Source organism: Sycon ciliatum, chromosome 3 (genome assembly GCF_964019385.1).
Source record: "Sycon ciliatum chromosome 3, ocSycCili1.1, whole genome shotgun sequence".
In the NCBI taxonomy this organism is placed as follows: domain Eukaryota; kingdom Metazoa; phylum Porifera; class Calcarea; order Leucosolenida; family Sycettidae; genus Sycon; species Sycon ciliatum.
This window is the reverse complement of record NC_088645.1, coordinates 3,268,799-3,283,901: the sequence shown is the minus strand read 5'-3', so window position 1 is coordinate 3,283,901 and position 15,103 is coordinate 3,268,799. Positions and strand designations below refer to the sequence as shown.

Here is a 15,103-nt window from a genome sequence, read left to right as displayed (position 1 = left end):
CAGGCGTTGCCTTTTACTGGGAACCCTAGCAACGACTTGGTGCTTGTGACAAACGCAGAGATGGGCTTAGCTAGACTCCTAAGTCCTATTGTGTACGTAGCTACCCGGATTTCACTTGTATCAAGTGAAGCTTGCTCTTAGCCAGTATTGGTACATAGCTATGATGGTCACGGGTTGACTTGCTCTTAGCCAGTATTGGTACATAGCTATGATGGTGGTTGACTGGTTCTTTCTTACATCATGTACATGTATATCAAAAACTTACCATCTCCAAAGCAGCAGAGAGCCAGAGATATAGAGTGGGTGAAATAAAACCAAGCTACAAAGGAGAGAGTGACAGCAACCATGGACAAAGAATTGGGCCTCGTGAATATTTGCGCCAGGCCTCGTTACATGGCCCTTGCACCTCACACACACACACATACGCACTCGCGCACACAAACACACACACGCACGCGGGCGCGCGCGCACACACACACACTGTTCATTGCGCTGGAACGGTGGCGCTACTTCATTCTGACATTCATGAGGTCGATCTGATGCCCCTACCGTAGTACCGGGCCCTTGCCTAGGCTAGCCCTGGCCCTAGCCCTAGCCTAGGCCTAGCCCTGTCAGAACTGTACGTGCGCGTGCGTTACTTGTCATGATCAGGGCGGGATATCATTATGACTGTGTAGTGCAGGGGATTCAAGGGATTTCCCCGTGTCCGCACCCGTAAGGGATCTGGTAAAAAACGCAAAGGAGCCTCTTTTACGGGCCAATAAAAAATAAAAAATACAATCTGAAGAGCAATGTCAATAAAGCCGCTCATAACGCTAAAAATCAAATCAATTCAGGAAAATTCAATTCAATTCAAAGTCGTGACACATCCGGTTTATTATTATTATTATTATTACTTGCATGTACGCGTTGGAGTCAACCATGCAAGCATGATCCACAACTTCGCTTATGCTGAACATGATAAACAGGACTATGACAGGGGAAAAAATGAGCTAGAACGATGATAATAATAATTATGATACTTATATCATATATGTAGCTCATGGGTATTGAAGATATGTCATTTATGAATATGTCCATAATATGAATATTGCAGCCTGAGTGATAATGATAGTGCTATTTCCTGAGTTTGACTGTTTCAGGATCTGTCGGAATATCACAATGCACAGACCCTCATGCATAGATCTCGCCATGCTGGTCTGTCATGGGCAATAGCTCCCAGGCTCTGCAGAGCGTCTACTATTGAACAATCCAGCATTGGCTTGGCGCAGATCTCCCACCATAAAAACTACAGCCGCGAACCACGTAGTGGAAAGCTACAAAAGATGGCCAACCCATTTTCACATGTACAGACAATTTGCAAAAACGTTCCGAACATTCAGGGAGAAGACATTACTTGCATGACACATTGGCAGAACGAACAAGGCAGACTCGAACATTCCAAGATTCTGCAGCCGTTGCGTTTCAGGTGTTGGGTGGCAGCTCCGTTACTGAGGCCGTATAAGTCGTCGAGCTCGGCTAGCCGCCGCCAACTAGTCAGCGCAACCTCGGCCACGCGCTCGCATTAGCTCCATGCCCGCGTTGACGGAGCTCCGGGTGACCAACAAGCCGAACAGCTGCAAGTCGCGACTCCACAATGACACTGGCCGTCCGCGTGCTCTAACACTCCGCTCCACTCGTACTCCCTCTTTAGCCGTTTCGCTGCTCGTCAAGCCCTGCAGGTAACTTGATTTCTTGAAGGGTACAGACGTCTATGCCGTAGAAAGAGAGGTACCGACACAAGCCAGTTCCTCTTGACGGCCGACATGAGGCCCCGCACATTGAAAATTCCGACAGCAAATTTTTCTTTTCCTCCGTAAAGCGTTCGTTCATCAGCTCGTACCATTGATTCCCGTCGCATCGTCCCGTCACTAATGTCCAATGAAAACTGCTCCCCAGGTGCGCGAGGAGACTACATTTCCTCCGGTGAGCGAGGAAGAAGAGCGGAGTTACCCAACTCAACCAAACTCCGGTTTATAACAGCAAGAAATAATATCTCGGTGCAAAAGAAGAAAAAGGAAATAAAAAGCCGCTTCATTTTAAAGGACCAAATGAAGAAAAGCAAAGAAATACCCACATCAGCGCTAAATTGCACCTTACATTATAAACAAAAACATGACGCGTCCATTAGCATTGAGGACACTGCCATTAGCGAGGTTATACACACCACTGTTACATCCGTCCCTCAGCCATGGCTAGTGGGCGCAATGCATTTACCGGTCGATGGTATGCAGAGCGAGCCCCTCTGATGCACATAGGCCGATAGGGATCTTGTTTGCGACTGGATGACCTAGAATGGCTAGATATTCCCGCTCGCTCGACAAGCGCAAAGACCAGTGCTGTACATGTACCTGCTAGTGATACATGTACTACTACTAGTAGTATTAGTACTAGTAGTATTAGTACTAGTAGTATTAGTACTAGTAGTATTAGTACTAGTAGTACTAGTACTGTCATGATACATAATCGTATTGTATGTCTGCGCTAGAATCGAAATACGAGAGTCGATAGAAACTTGCCGAGACTACAAGTTTCGATTCCTTATAGAGCATTTTCCATACAATTGTGTCCGTATCAGTGAAAGTCGATGCGTTCCTGGATATGCGAACGGATTGAGTTTCATGTTCTCTTTTCTGCAGCAGAATAATTATTTCAGTGGCTTTTTCAGAACTTCATTCTAGTGGCGACAGTTTGCCTTTGCTGTATGGCAAGAACCCAGAACACATGTTTAGTGCAGATTTACAGCAGGGCTTGTTCCTCGGGTTTATTGCAGATCTACTGCAGGGCTTGTTCCTCGGGTTTATTGCAGATCTACTGCAGGGCTTGTTCCTCGGGTTTATTGCAGATCTACTGCAGCCTTGTGCAGGGCTTGTTCCTCGGATTTATTGCAGATCTACTGCAGGGCTTGTTCCTCGGGTTTATTGCAGATCTACTGCAGGGCTTGTTCCGCTGCCACTGCTGCTGCTGTCAGTGGATGTACAGTCAGTTCTGTGACTGTTGGAGAGCCAGAGAGACCAAGCTTCAAGAGAGGAGGACATGAGATGATCATGATGATGGTACACAGAACACGGATTGTCAAGTGCACCGTGCAGTGAAGTCACTCCACAACACGGTAAGAAACGGAGGGTGTACGTGTCAACGCTCACAGCCATGCGCTGGCTGCTCAGTAATCTGGCAATGCTAGAACGAGGAAACGTTGAAAGAAAATTCTGTTTGAAGATAGCGGTTGGACTATGTACAAGATTAGTACAACTGGACAGATAATTCGCCCAGGTAGACCTACCCAGGCACCCAGGAACTGTGTACCAGTCAAACTTCGTATCTGAACACGTTTTACAAGGAAACGTGAATGTTACACTGTAATCACATAACTGCATGACTTGAGTGCCCCTCGAACAAACATAGAGAGGGGGGGGGGGGGGAGGAGAGCTGGTCTTCGCAAACCGGAGCACTGAAATCCGTGTTGAAATAAAGTGATGAAAAAACACGGAAATGAATTGAAACAGAACATGCACTGCATCATACAAAACCTACTAGTATGCTACAGTTGCTGTGCTCACTGAAATACGACCCAAAGTACAAAGCTGGCGGCCTGGAGCAGTTCCTATCACAGTTTACATCATTGCATCTGCACATGTACTGTATCTTTACATGTGTACGTCCCGCCACATTCGTGCCACTTCCAGGCAACCAAGGCCGGTGCAGGTGTACGTCCAGCCACATTCGTGCCACTTCCAGGCAACCAAGGCCGGTGCAGGTGTACCTCCAGCCACATTCGTGCCACTTCCAGGCAACCAAGGCCGGTGCAGGTGTACGTCCAGCCACATTCGTGCCACTTCCAGGCAACCAAGGCCGGTGCAGGTGTACGTCCAGCCACATTCGTGCCACTTCCAGGCAACCAAAGCCGGTGCAGGTTGAGGGCGCCAGCTTGGCATTTTTGGTCGGATTTCAATTTAGCACAACTGTACATGTATGTAGCATACGAGTACACCCGAGGTCGTTGCTTAATAATAATATAGGGAGAAGACACTGGACACTGTAACGCTAAATCACGTACGTATCGACCACCCGGCTGCATGCCCGCTACCAAGAGTACATAACCCAAGAGTGTGCAACTCCAGCTATGGGGTCTGCGACGGCAGAACTTCACATCACGTGATGAACCCGTGCACTCTAGTGCATGATAGATACTGGGTTGTACGCAGCCCAGCTTTGGGTACAACTCTCTTGTGGTCACTTTGCACTGTTTGCCAGCATAACCTTTTGAACCATGTCACGTGATGTGAAGTTCTGCCGTCGCAGCACAGCATAGAGGTTGTGCAGGCAGTTGCACACTCTTGGTTATGTACTCTTGCCGCTACTAATACATGCTCGCACATGACATTGCTTGTCTGCGCCTCGCTCTCTCATGTAGGCAGGCCGTCGTAATGATGGGTTGGATTTAGTACACCGTGCAATACACAACAAGTAAAAAACGGTACCAATTTGTCAAGGCTATCGGCGGAAATGGAGGGGGGAGGGGGGAAGGGAGGGGTTCGGCCAACTGTTGGAAAAACCGAGTTTAGCAAACATTCGTGCTTCACCGAAAACAAATTGTTATGGCGATTACTACTTGAAAGAACAAGCGGAATACAAATAAACTGTCAACGATGGTTAAGGCGTGCGGTAGGTTGCGTAGATGGAAAAGCGGCAAAAGCAAACTCGCGCTGCAAAAGCAAACTCGAGCTACAACAGTGAGACAGCCTGTCACAATACAGTTTCTGTGCTCCCTACCGTGTGTCAAGCTCTGCCTTATAAGGGCATTGTGCAGCCTGCTTTCTAACATTGTTTGCCGTGAAGCAGTTTGTTAATTCAGGGGTGTTGGAAGGTATTTTTAGTGTGCTACGGTCAGTCATCTGAGATACAGTGTACTCGTGACGGAGGGGTTGCTGAGCAGAAATATTTGGAAATCGTACGCACTGCCGGGCTCCCGCGCGGGGCCCCACGCAAGCATTCGCAACCGCGATGCACGTACGGCATGTCGTATAAGCCACCTATCAGCCTTGGGTGCGAGCTCACCCAAGGCCACCCTCGCAAGGCAGGAACAAGTAAAGACATTCACCAGTTGTTTGCTGTGCCTGCCCGCCGCAGAAATTGTTTGAAATTGTCTCTTCTCCGCTCTCAGCGATAGTCTTACACCCACCATGGCTTTCTCGCAGGCACAAAGGGAGTCTATCCAGCAGATCGTGGCAGCCAGCGTGGCAGCAGCCCTCAGCGGCAACGCACCGGAGAACGTCACGGAGCACCAAGAAGACGGTATGTGTGCTGATGAATTCATGCACCATACGAACATGGGTTACCCCTCCTGCATTTCGCATGTCTCGTTGGAGACAGTCGATCGGATCAGACGAATCGAGTATATAGATCTGGCAATACTGCTCCCGCCCAAATCTATTTCTACCGGGGAGCCAGCCCCTAAGAGGTTCTGCATAGACGAGGAAGGGGCAATTTCGGTGACAAGCGCACCAAAAGGAAAAATTGAGAACCTTGCCACGTGGACCGAGACATGGTCTATCTTTAGTCTGATCGCCATCCGCAATCAACCTCGCTGCGCCGCTGCACTGATGCAGCATCAAATACGCATGGTACAGGCAGCCGGGAAGTACCGCTTCTCGGCAGTCGTGGACTATGACACGCGGGCACGCCAGGCCCAGTCAAAGGACCCAAGCTGATCCCTGGCGGAGCTCGACACGGAGCTTTTCGCGACCTGTTTCACGGGACAGGCCCTCCCCAATTGCAGCATTTGCAAGAAGGTGGGGCACTTGGCCGGAGCACACATCTCGGCCTTTCGCGACAAGCAGGCGAAAGATAGTGCAAGCACTAAATCAACCAAAATCTGCCGCCGCTACAATCACGGCGCCTGCAGCGGCCCATGTCGCTTTCGACACGCCTGCCTCTTCTGCTCAGGCTCGCACGCCGTGTCAGCCTGTCCAGCCAAGAAATAAGAGCGAACAGCAATCAGCCCCGGCACCACTTTCTTGCATTCACCCACCCCCTAACACCCCTATGAACATTGCATTACACCCCAAAATCCCTATCAATATTGATGCATTACACACTGAATTGCTGGCGCACCCTAATCCTGCATTTGTTCATTCTCTAATTAGCAATTTACATGCCGGCTGTCGTATCGGGTTCGCCGAACCCCGGTATGTGTCCGTACACAGCCCGAACTTGTCTTCAGCGGCAGCACACCCCGAGGTCGTCGACCAGTACCTGGCCACGGAAGGCAGTCACGGCCACACCGCTGGCCCCTTCAAAGCGCCGCCATTCGTCCGTCTGCGCACCCCAGGCGAAGGTGTGGGCCCCAAGAAGTCGGGCGGCCGCCGCCTCATCATGCACCTGTCCACCCCCGATGGGAACAGCGTCAATTCGTTCATTGACAAGCAGGCCTACCGTTTCTCTCTAATTACGATTGACACGATAGCAGAACACGTGCGCAGGACGGGCCCCGGAGCCTTCCTGTCAAAGGTGGACCTGAAGCACGCTTTCCGACTCTGCCCCGTGCACCCCGACGACTGGCCGCTCCTCGGTATGTTGTGGAATGGCAACTACTATATCGACACTGTCCTGCCATTTGGCCTACGCTCCGCTCCCAGTCTGTTTAACTGCCTGGCTACCACCCTAGAATGGATCCTCCGTAAGAACTATAGTATCCCTGCACTGGAGCGCTATTTGGATGACTTCGTCTCAGTGTGTCCAGCAGCCGAGTCTGTCACGTCCTCGGCGGCCACGACCCACAAAGCCACTATTCTGCAGGTCTTTGCAAAACTGGGCGTGCCAACAGCAGACGGCCCGGACAAAGTTGTTGGCCCCGCCACCTGCCTCACAGTGCTTGGCATCGACATTGATTCAGCGGCAGGGGAGCTGCTCGCTGTCTTGTGCTCTGCGTGTATATCCAGGCTTGCAAACCACGCGCATAACATCCCGCCGGATGTCCACCTCCCGCCGGAGGATCGCCTACAGACACCGCCGCCGCAAGCAATGGCTCCGCGAGCCAACGCTTCGCCACCCGCTGTCTATTGTTTTGTGTGTCTATCCAGGGTCGCTAGCCCGCTCGCATTACATCCCGCCGAACATATAACTCCCGCCGGAGGATCGCCTACAGACACCACCGCCGCAAGCAATGGCTTCACGAGCCAACGCTTCGCCGCCCGCTGTCTATTGTTCTGTGTGTCTATCCAGGGTCGCTAGCCCGCTCGCATTACATCCCGCCGAACATATAACTCCCGCCGGAGAATCGCTTACAGAAACTGCCGCTGCAAGCTACGGCTCCACCGAACCAAGGCTTCGCTGCCTGCTGTCTTTTGTTCTGTGTGTCTGTCCAGGGTCGCCAGCCCCGCTTGCATAACATCCCGCCGGATGTCCACCTCCCGCCGGAGGATCGCTTACCGCCGCAAGCCACAGCTACGCAAGCCAACGCTTACGTGCCACCCCCATGCGCCCACCCGCAAGGCTAAGTACCTATGGATTAGGCCAATAGCAGAGGCTCCCACCCCGCGGGGCTGGGGGAGGGGGGCTCTCGGGTCGTATTTGCATTAGCCCCACAGGATGAGGGCGAACCTCGGCCAAACCAGTACAGGAACGCCCCGCCGAGGTCAAGGGGGAGATCTCCCACTAGCATAGCCCACGGGTCCCCTGCTTACAATCCACAGCCACGCTGCCGGGCCAGTGTGTTCCGGTAAGCGGGCCGCTGTTCAGCGACCCGGCGCAGCACGCATACACGGCAGCTCGGCGTGGCCGCCGTACCATCCTGCCTGTTTAGAAAACATGCGCGTGTGCGGGCGTATGCGTGTGTGCGTTTGTGTTGCATGCGCTTGTGCCTGTGTCCTCCTAGGCTTGCTAGCCGCCGCTCTCTCAGCGCGAGCAGAGCACCTGATTGCCAACTCGGTAGCCACTGGCACACAGCGCACGTACGCCCCAGGCTGGCGTTCATTCCTGGAGTTCAGGGGTCGCATGCGCCGCGACACACATCACCCAGATCAGAACGACGTCCTGCTGTTCGCTGCCGCAATGTCTCACTCAGTCCGCGCCAGCACTCTGAGAGTCTACCTGGCCGCGATCAAATACCACCTCCTCCGCATGGGAGGCCCGGTCGGGGTTACATCCTCAAGCCGCATCACAGCCCTGCTCATGGGCTTAGAGAGGGAGAGAGCGTCGCTTCCCAGACATCCGTCAGCACGCCCTCAGCGCCAAGCGATCACCGTCCACCAGCTGAAGGCTCTCCGCCAGTTCTTGAATCGGTCCTTGTACTCCCCTGCAGACAGACTAATGCTATGGGCTGCTCTTACGACAGCCTTCCACGGCCTGCTGCTGTGTGTGAGTGAGTACACGTCGCTCTCACCACACGGTCCCGGCGGCCTCAAGACGCTGAGGCACGAACACCTCCGGCTAGCCCAGCAGGAGGCCTCTCTGCAGCTGCAGAGGACGAAGACGTCTCAATTAGCAACAGGCGGGGAGGTAGCGCTGAATCGCTACGCTGACCCCGCACTATGTCCCGTCCGAGCCCTGCAGGCTTACGTTCGGTCCAGCAAATGGAGCAATGACAAGCAACCCCTATTCAAGTTTCAGGATGGTCGCCATCTCAAGCCGAACGACATCAATGCTGTCCTACACAAAGTGCTAGGTCCAAGCATCAGCAGCCATTCCTTACGCGTCGGGGGAGCCACACACATGGCGGATTGAGGCGCACCAGAGTATGCCCTGATGGCTGCAGGCCGCTGGTCCAGCAGGGCATATCGCACGTACATTCTCAGGCCCGCAGGCATTCCACAGCACTACTAGAGCCTGCGTGTCGCAAGCCATTCGGTACCTTTATTGGAGGCACGGGTGCTGCCGATGGGCGCTGCATAGTGCACGCACATCGGCACCATTGAACTATTCATTTTTTCTAAGATTTAGTGTTCCGCTGCCATAGCAACCTAGTAGTACACATAGCCGTTCTGACGGCGCAGGACCCCGCGTGTCTCTTCTGCTGTCCTTGCCTCTCTGATGTGTGATATGTGTACATCATTTATAATCATAACCTCATACTGAGTACATGTACGTCATACTTGATTACCGATCAGAGCCTCATGATTACTCACGCTGGAATACACGCTTGCGACACTAGACTGTGAGCCAGGCACCAAAAATCCTGTTAGAATTTTTTTTCGTTCCGACCTTGAGCGTACCGCAATTTTTTTCCCCAGTTCGTTTCATCTACTCGACTAGATACGAATTCAGCTTGTTGTCACTTCCAAATCAGGCACGAACATGCCCAAATAGAAGGGAGAAACTACTTTGGCCAAATCAATAGCCGCCATCGACAAGAACCAAGGTCACAAGAGCTGGAGCGGACTTCTGTTGCACCACTGACCTCGCAAAAATGTACGGTGGTGCAAACCCAGCCGCATCATGACGATGTTTTTTCGTGGTTTCTATAGTATTGTGTGCAGTGCTAGTGCAGCGCAGTGGCAGTACGAACATCATCATGTCAATCATATCAGTGTGCTAGCATGCTTGCTGCTGATCAGTCAAGCTAAACTAAAGGTTTTTGTAATCTGTTGGAGCAGAAATACATGTAGAACGTACAATGTACCTTATCTCCGGAGAGCTAATAACTGTTTCGATCTTTTATACTGAAGTGCTTCAGACTATGATTAATTGTATCTTTCCGCTTGTGTTCTGTACATACAATGGGTAATGGAACTAATGCTTCAAAATAATTATTATTATTATAGTTCAAATAAACTACAGATCTGTATCTACCGGTATACCCCTGCGGTCCTCTAACGTTACTGGTTACGGTCATTGCTCTACCCTTTGCACTTATAAGTTAGGAAGCAATACAGCAGTACTTACGAAGTAACGTTACATTGATCAGTTATATGAGTGCAAATATACAAATCCTGTATCCAGCAACTTCTTTAACATTATTCTGCCATACTGTACATGTATATATTATAGAGATGTAGAGGGTGAAATGAGCATTGCACCGGATTAAACCAGATTCTCCTGGCTGTTGTTGATGGTCTTTTCCAACCGTTGTCTGGAGAATTCGCTGCTGCTGGGCTTTGTATATTGAATGCCACCTGTTTGTTCTGTACATTATCATTCCTGAAATGCATTTCGTGGTTGTCGGCACCATTTCATGTGCACTTACCTACCAGTGCATCGTCACTTCGAGTAATATTTAAAATGTGCACGTACTTTATACAATGCACTTATGCGTAATTCTATAATTTTTGGCCACGTATAGTTATTTTAACCCAGCTGCAATGACGCTTGATATACATTTCTTCGTCCAGTGCCGTTGCCTGCTGAAAAAAGTAAGAAACACCTTCAAAATAGCATGTTGCTATGTCAGTTGCTATGTAGTTGCTATGGAAACGGGGTATGTTAAGATAATTGCTTATTTTGACTTCCCTGCAAGCTTCCCAAACTGACAACAATCAAAAATGATCTTCTATTAGGTCTCTCCACATGCTAAAAGAACAAAATCGCGGTACACCCAAAGTGGGAACGAAAATCATGAATTCATGCACTTGGCTCACAGTCTACACCCCACAGGCTCGTCTCTGTTGTGTGGCATGAGGGTTAAAGGGGAAGTGCATCGATTTTTCGAGTAGGGTCCAGAAGTTGATATCGGTTCGAATGGCATATCTCTCGCTTCCATACGATAAGCCAAACTTGCCAAATCGCCAATTGTATGCTCACGTTGCCATAGCGACCAGAGCAGTGATGACGTATGAAAGGCTTAGCTTCTCCACAGAGAAGGTCGATCACTGCAGAAATTGGTCATTTTCAATTGTCTTATTGTATTCACGATGTGAAAGAAGTGCTGTGTTCAATGCTGTTAGTACCGTGAACTATTTATCGCCCTTCTCATGCATTTCCCTAGGCTGACTGTGCCTAGGAAATGGTTTCCTCCAGGACAAGATGCTTGGAATTCGCCATCTCTCCTGAGACAATTTTCATCAAACTTTCAAACCTTCGACATTATTTCATTCGTCAATCTCCGCCACCCGTCGTCTCACCTGGCTTCAGAAGATGTTACGAGAGATAGGAGAGTCGCCAGGAAGCATCACATTCATCTTCAGGAAGTGAAAAGAGCAAACGGCATGGTCCTTGGTTGGGGGAAATGCTGAACGTCTGATTTGTCCCAACCAAGATTTCAGCATTTTGTTCGTCACTATTTTCGCTTGTCTGCTGGTGTCTCCGCACTCCAGCTTTCTCCTGTCGGTGTCACGTTCCAGTACACAACCGAGAGGACTACTAACAAACAGTTCACTGCACTAAGAGCATTGAACACAGCCCTTCTTTCACTTCGTGAATACAATAAACCAATTGAAAATGACCAAATTCTGCAGTGATCGACCTTCTCTGTGGTGGAGCTAAGCCTTTCATACGTCATCACTGCGCTGGTCGCTATGGCAACGTGAGCATACAATTGGCGATTTGGCAAGTTTGGCTTATCGTATGGAAGCGAGAGATATGCCATTCGAACCGATATCAAATTGTCTTTCTTCTGGACCATACTCGAAAAATCGATGCACTTCCCCTTTAAAGGGGAAGTTAAGGCAAAAATTAAAATTTCACCAGTTGTAGTCTTCGGGGTGCTGAGTCGAATGGTCTTGGTCCGAGGAAGCTGAGACGCTCCCTTCCTACTTGAATCCCAATCGAACTCGCGCACTTCCACCGAAACTGGGTGACTGCGCCCTACTAGATGGGGATTTGTATGCAAAATGTCACTAAAAGCGCCATTTCGTTCTTATAAAAGCACGGATGACCGCGATTGGCCCATACATGTATGTTGTAGTCTTTTGGACGCTGAGTCGACTGGTTTTGGTCCGAAAAGGCTGCGATGCGGCGTTCCTCCTTTATTCCCAATCGAACATGGTTGAACAAGCGGTCACGTGCTCCTGCGTACACCAGTCACCTGGTCACCGTGCCTGCAGGGTACAACTTACTAGCCTGTTTGACCTTTTTTGGGTGCAGTCCTGTCCCTCGAGTTGAACTCGAGTTGAACCTTGGTGTGAAAGTTGTCACCTGCTGGCGTGGTGACCAGGTGATTTGGGCACCCAGGACCACGTGACCGCTTCTTCAACCATGTTCGATTGGGAATAAAGGAGGAACGCTGCATCGCAGCCTTTTCGGCCCAAAACCAGTCGACTCAGCGTCCAAAAGACTACAACATATGGGCCAATCGCGGTCATCCGTGCTTTTATAAGAACGAAATGGCGCTTTTAGTGACATTTTGCATACAAATCCCCATCTAGTAGGGCGCAGTCACCCAGTTTCGGTGGAAGTGCGCGAGTTCGATTGGGATTCAAGTAGGAAGGGAGCGTCTCAGCTTCCTCGGACCAAGACCATTAACTTACTTACCTGCAAGTAGTACTGTAGACTCATGTACATGTGAATTCTGTACTAACTCTTACAGTTCTAGTCCATGTCAGCTCACAGCCTCACAGGCATAGCGTCCCAGGGCTAGGGACTTCCCCTATCTAGCCCTGCTACATTTGTATTGTGTCTAGCTCCTCCACTGCACACGTAGAATGTCTACATTAGTCATGCAGTCTGTCATCACGTGACATCACCACAATCATGCAGCACCTGCTTGATCCATTATGGATCACTGGTGTGATCGCCACTGGTGTGATTCACCACTAGCGCTGCAATCTGGAGACAGAGCCTCAGAGGTAGCCCTTTCCCAAAGGTGCTCGCCCTTTTTTCGCCCTTTTTGGCCCTTTTTTGGAAAAGCCCGTTTCTTTCGCCCTTTCTTGCGTTTTTACTGAATATCGCCCTTTTTGAGCTTTTTTAGCTGAAAAAGTGCTAAAATCTGTTTCCTCATGCATGCAATCACAGTTTCCGAGTGCTCGATGGGCCTTAGCCTTGGCTTTGGGGGGGGGGGGGGGGTAGGTGTTGGCGGATAATGCCGTCATTATATCGAGCATTATACACCACCCGAAGCATTACGAGCATTATAAAGCATTACGAAGCCAAAAATAGCATTATACGACGTTCTTCATAACTGCATAGTAGATCTACACACATCGTAAATTCGTCATGTACAGATTCGTATCGGCTATAGCGTTGGTCTTTGATTGACAACATTACAATACGCGATGTATTGCTACAAGTACAAGCGATAGACCACCGTACACATCATACATGGTACCAAACAGATCGTGGCACGTAGTGCCAGGCCCAGTGCTAGCTAGCTAGCTGTGGTCCAGCACAGTGTGGAAACTCTGGCAGAAACTTCCGGTCCCGGAAGTCTATGTTCTGCCACGACATGTCGACAGCCAGCAACTAACAACACTACTACTAGTACAGTGGTCCCTCTATAATTTATCCATTGTGCAATCGACTCTCGACTATGCCAGTAACGCTTATCTGCACTGTCTCAGCGCCACCCTGTTCAATAAAATCGTGACGGTCAGTCACATAGCAATGAAGAAAGTTTTTGGGTTTGACCGTATGATGTCTACTGAAATTGTTCTCCGCAAATATCATCTCTATTCTTTTGAACAGCGCACAAATCTTAAACTCTATGTTTTCGTGTACCGCTGCTTGACCCCACATCTTGCTAGTCCCCTTCTCCAATCCTTGTTCCAGCTTAGGGCTGCTGTGCCTGGACACCAGGCTCGCACGCGCGGCCAGGCACAGCGCGCATTAGTTCTTCCGCCTGTTTCTACGCAATATGGCATGCGTTCTATTTCTTTCCTGGCGGCAGACAGATGGAATGCTCTTCCCACTGACTGCCGTCAGGCCCCGTCTCTTACTCTGTATGTAAACATGGTAAAAATTCACCTAGGGTTCCCAGTAAAAAGGCAACGCCTGTTGGGACTCCCCTAGTAAAATAATAAAATCTACTACTACTACTACTATAATCCGGCACCATTTGTGCCACGGAAACCTGCTGGATTAGGGAGGGTGCTGGATTAAAGGGGAAGTGCATCGATTTTTCGAGTATGGTCCAGAAGAAAGACAATTTGATATCGGTTCGAATGGAATATCTCTCGCTTCCATACGATAAGCCAAACTTGCCAAATCGCCAATTGTATACTCACGTTGCCATAGCAACCAGCGCAGTGATGACGTGCGAAAGGCTTAGCTCCACCACAGAGAAGGTCGATCACTGCAGAATTTGGTCATTTTCAATTGGTTTATTGTATTCACGAAGTGAAAGAAGGGCTGTGTTCAATGCTGTTAGTGCAGTGAACTGTTTGTTAGTAGTCCTCTCGGTTGTGTACTGGGACGTGACACCGACAGGAGAAAGCTGGAGTGCGGAGACACCAGCAGACAAGCGAAAATAGTGACGAACAAAATGCTGAAATCTTGGTTGGGACAAATCAGACGTTCAGCATTTCCCCCAACCAAGGACCATGCAGTTTGCTCTTTCCACTTCCTGAAGATGAATGTGATGCTTCCTGGCGACTCTCCTATCTCTCGTAACATCTTCTGAAGCCAGGTGAGACGACGGGTGGCGGAGATTGACGAATGAAATAATGTCGAAGGTTTGAAAGGTTGATGAAAATTGTCTCAGGAGAGATGGCGAATTCCAAGCATCTTGTCCTGGAGGAAACCATTTCCTAGGCACAGTCAGCCTAGGGAAATGCATGAGAAGGGCGATAAATAGTTCACGGCACTAACAGCATTGAACACAGCACTTCTTTCACATCGTGAATACAATAAGAAAATTGAAAATGACCAATTTCTGCAGTGATCGACCTTCTCTGTGGAGGAGCTAAGCCTTTCATACGTCATCACTGCGCTGGTCGCTATGGCAACGTGAGCATACAATTGGCGATTTGGCAAGTTTGGCTTATCGTATGGAAGCGAGAGATATGCCATTCGAACCGATATCAAATTGTCTTTCTTCTGGACCATACTCGAAAAATCGATGCACTTCCCCTTTAACAAATCTGATTTACTGCTGCAATGTGCATGAAGAGGACATTTTGGCTACTGAATATTGTGCCGGTTTATCGAGGGTGCTGGTTTATCGAGGGTGCTGGTTTATCGAGGGTGCTGGTTTATC

The 15,103-nt window shown here is 49.7% G+C and overlaps 1 protein-coding gene across 5 annotated transcripts; it reads left to right on the top strand.

Moving 5' to 3' along the window:
- Window positions 1-2,572: 2,572 nt before the first annotated feature.
- On the top strand, window positions 2,573-10,354 carry LOC135811226 (uncharacterized). 5 transcript variants are annotated; one of them, XM_065324423.1, is made up of 3 exons: window positions 2,607-3,151; window positions 5,238-5,334; window positions 7,407-10,354. In XM_065324423.1, exon 3 carries the CDS (start codon window positions 7,849-7,851, stop codon window positions 8,761-8,763), a length of 915 nt encoding a protein of 304 aa, XP_065180495.1. In that variant the 5' UTR covers window positions 2,607-3,151; window positions 5,238-5,334; window positions 7,407-7,848; the 3' UTR covers window positions 8,764-10,354. The 5 variants fall into 5 exon arrangements, with proteins under 5 accessions (XP_065180493.1, XP_065180492.1, XP_065180495.1 ...); XM_065324421.1 differs by having other exon boundaries at window positions 2,573-3,151; window positions 5,238-10,354; XM_065324420.1 differs by having other exon boundaries at window positions 2,573-3,151; window positions 5,204-10,354.
- Window positions 10,355-15,103: the final 4,749 nt, after the last annotated feature.

Bases quoted from the DNA above. Each gene is read 5' to 3' on its own strand.
- LOC135811226 (XM_065324421.1), top strand. From the start codon at position 5,707: ATGACACGCGGGCACGCCAGGCCCAGTCAAAGGACCCAAGCTGATCCC.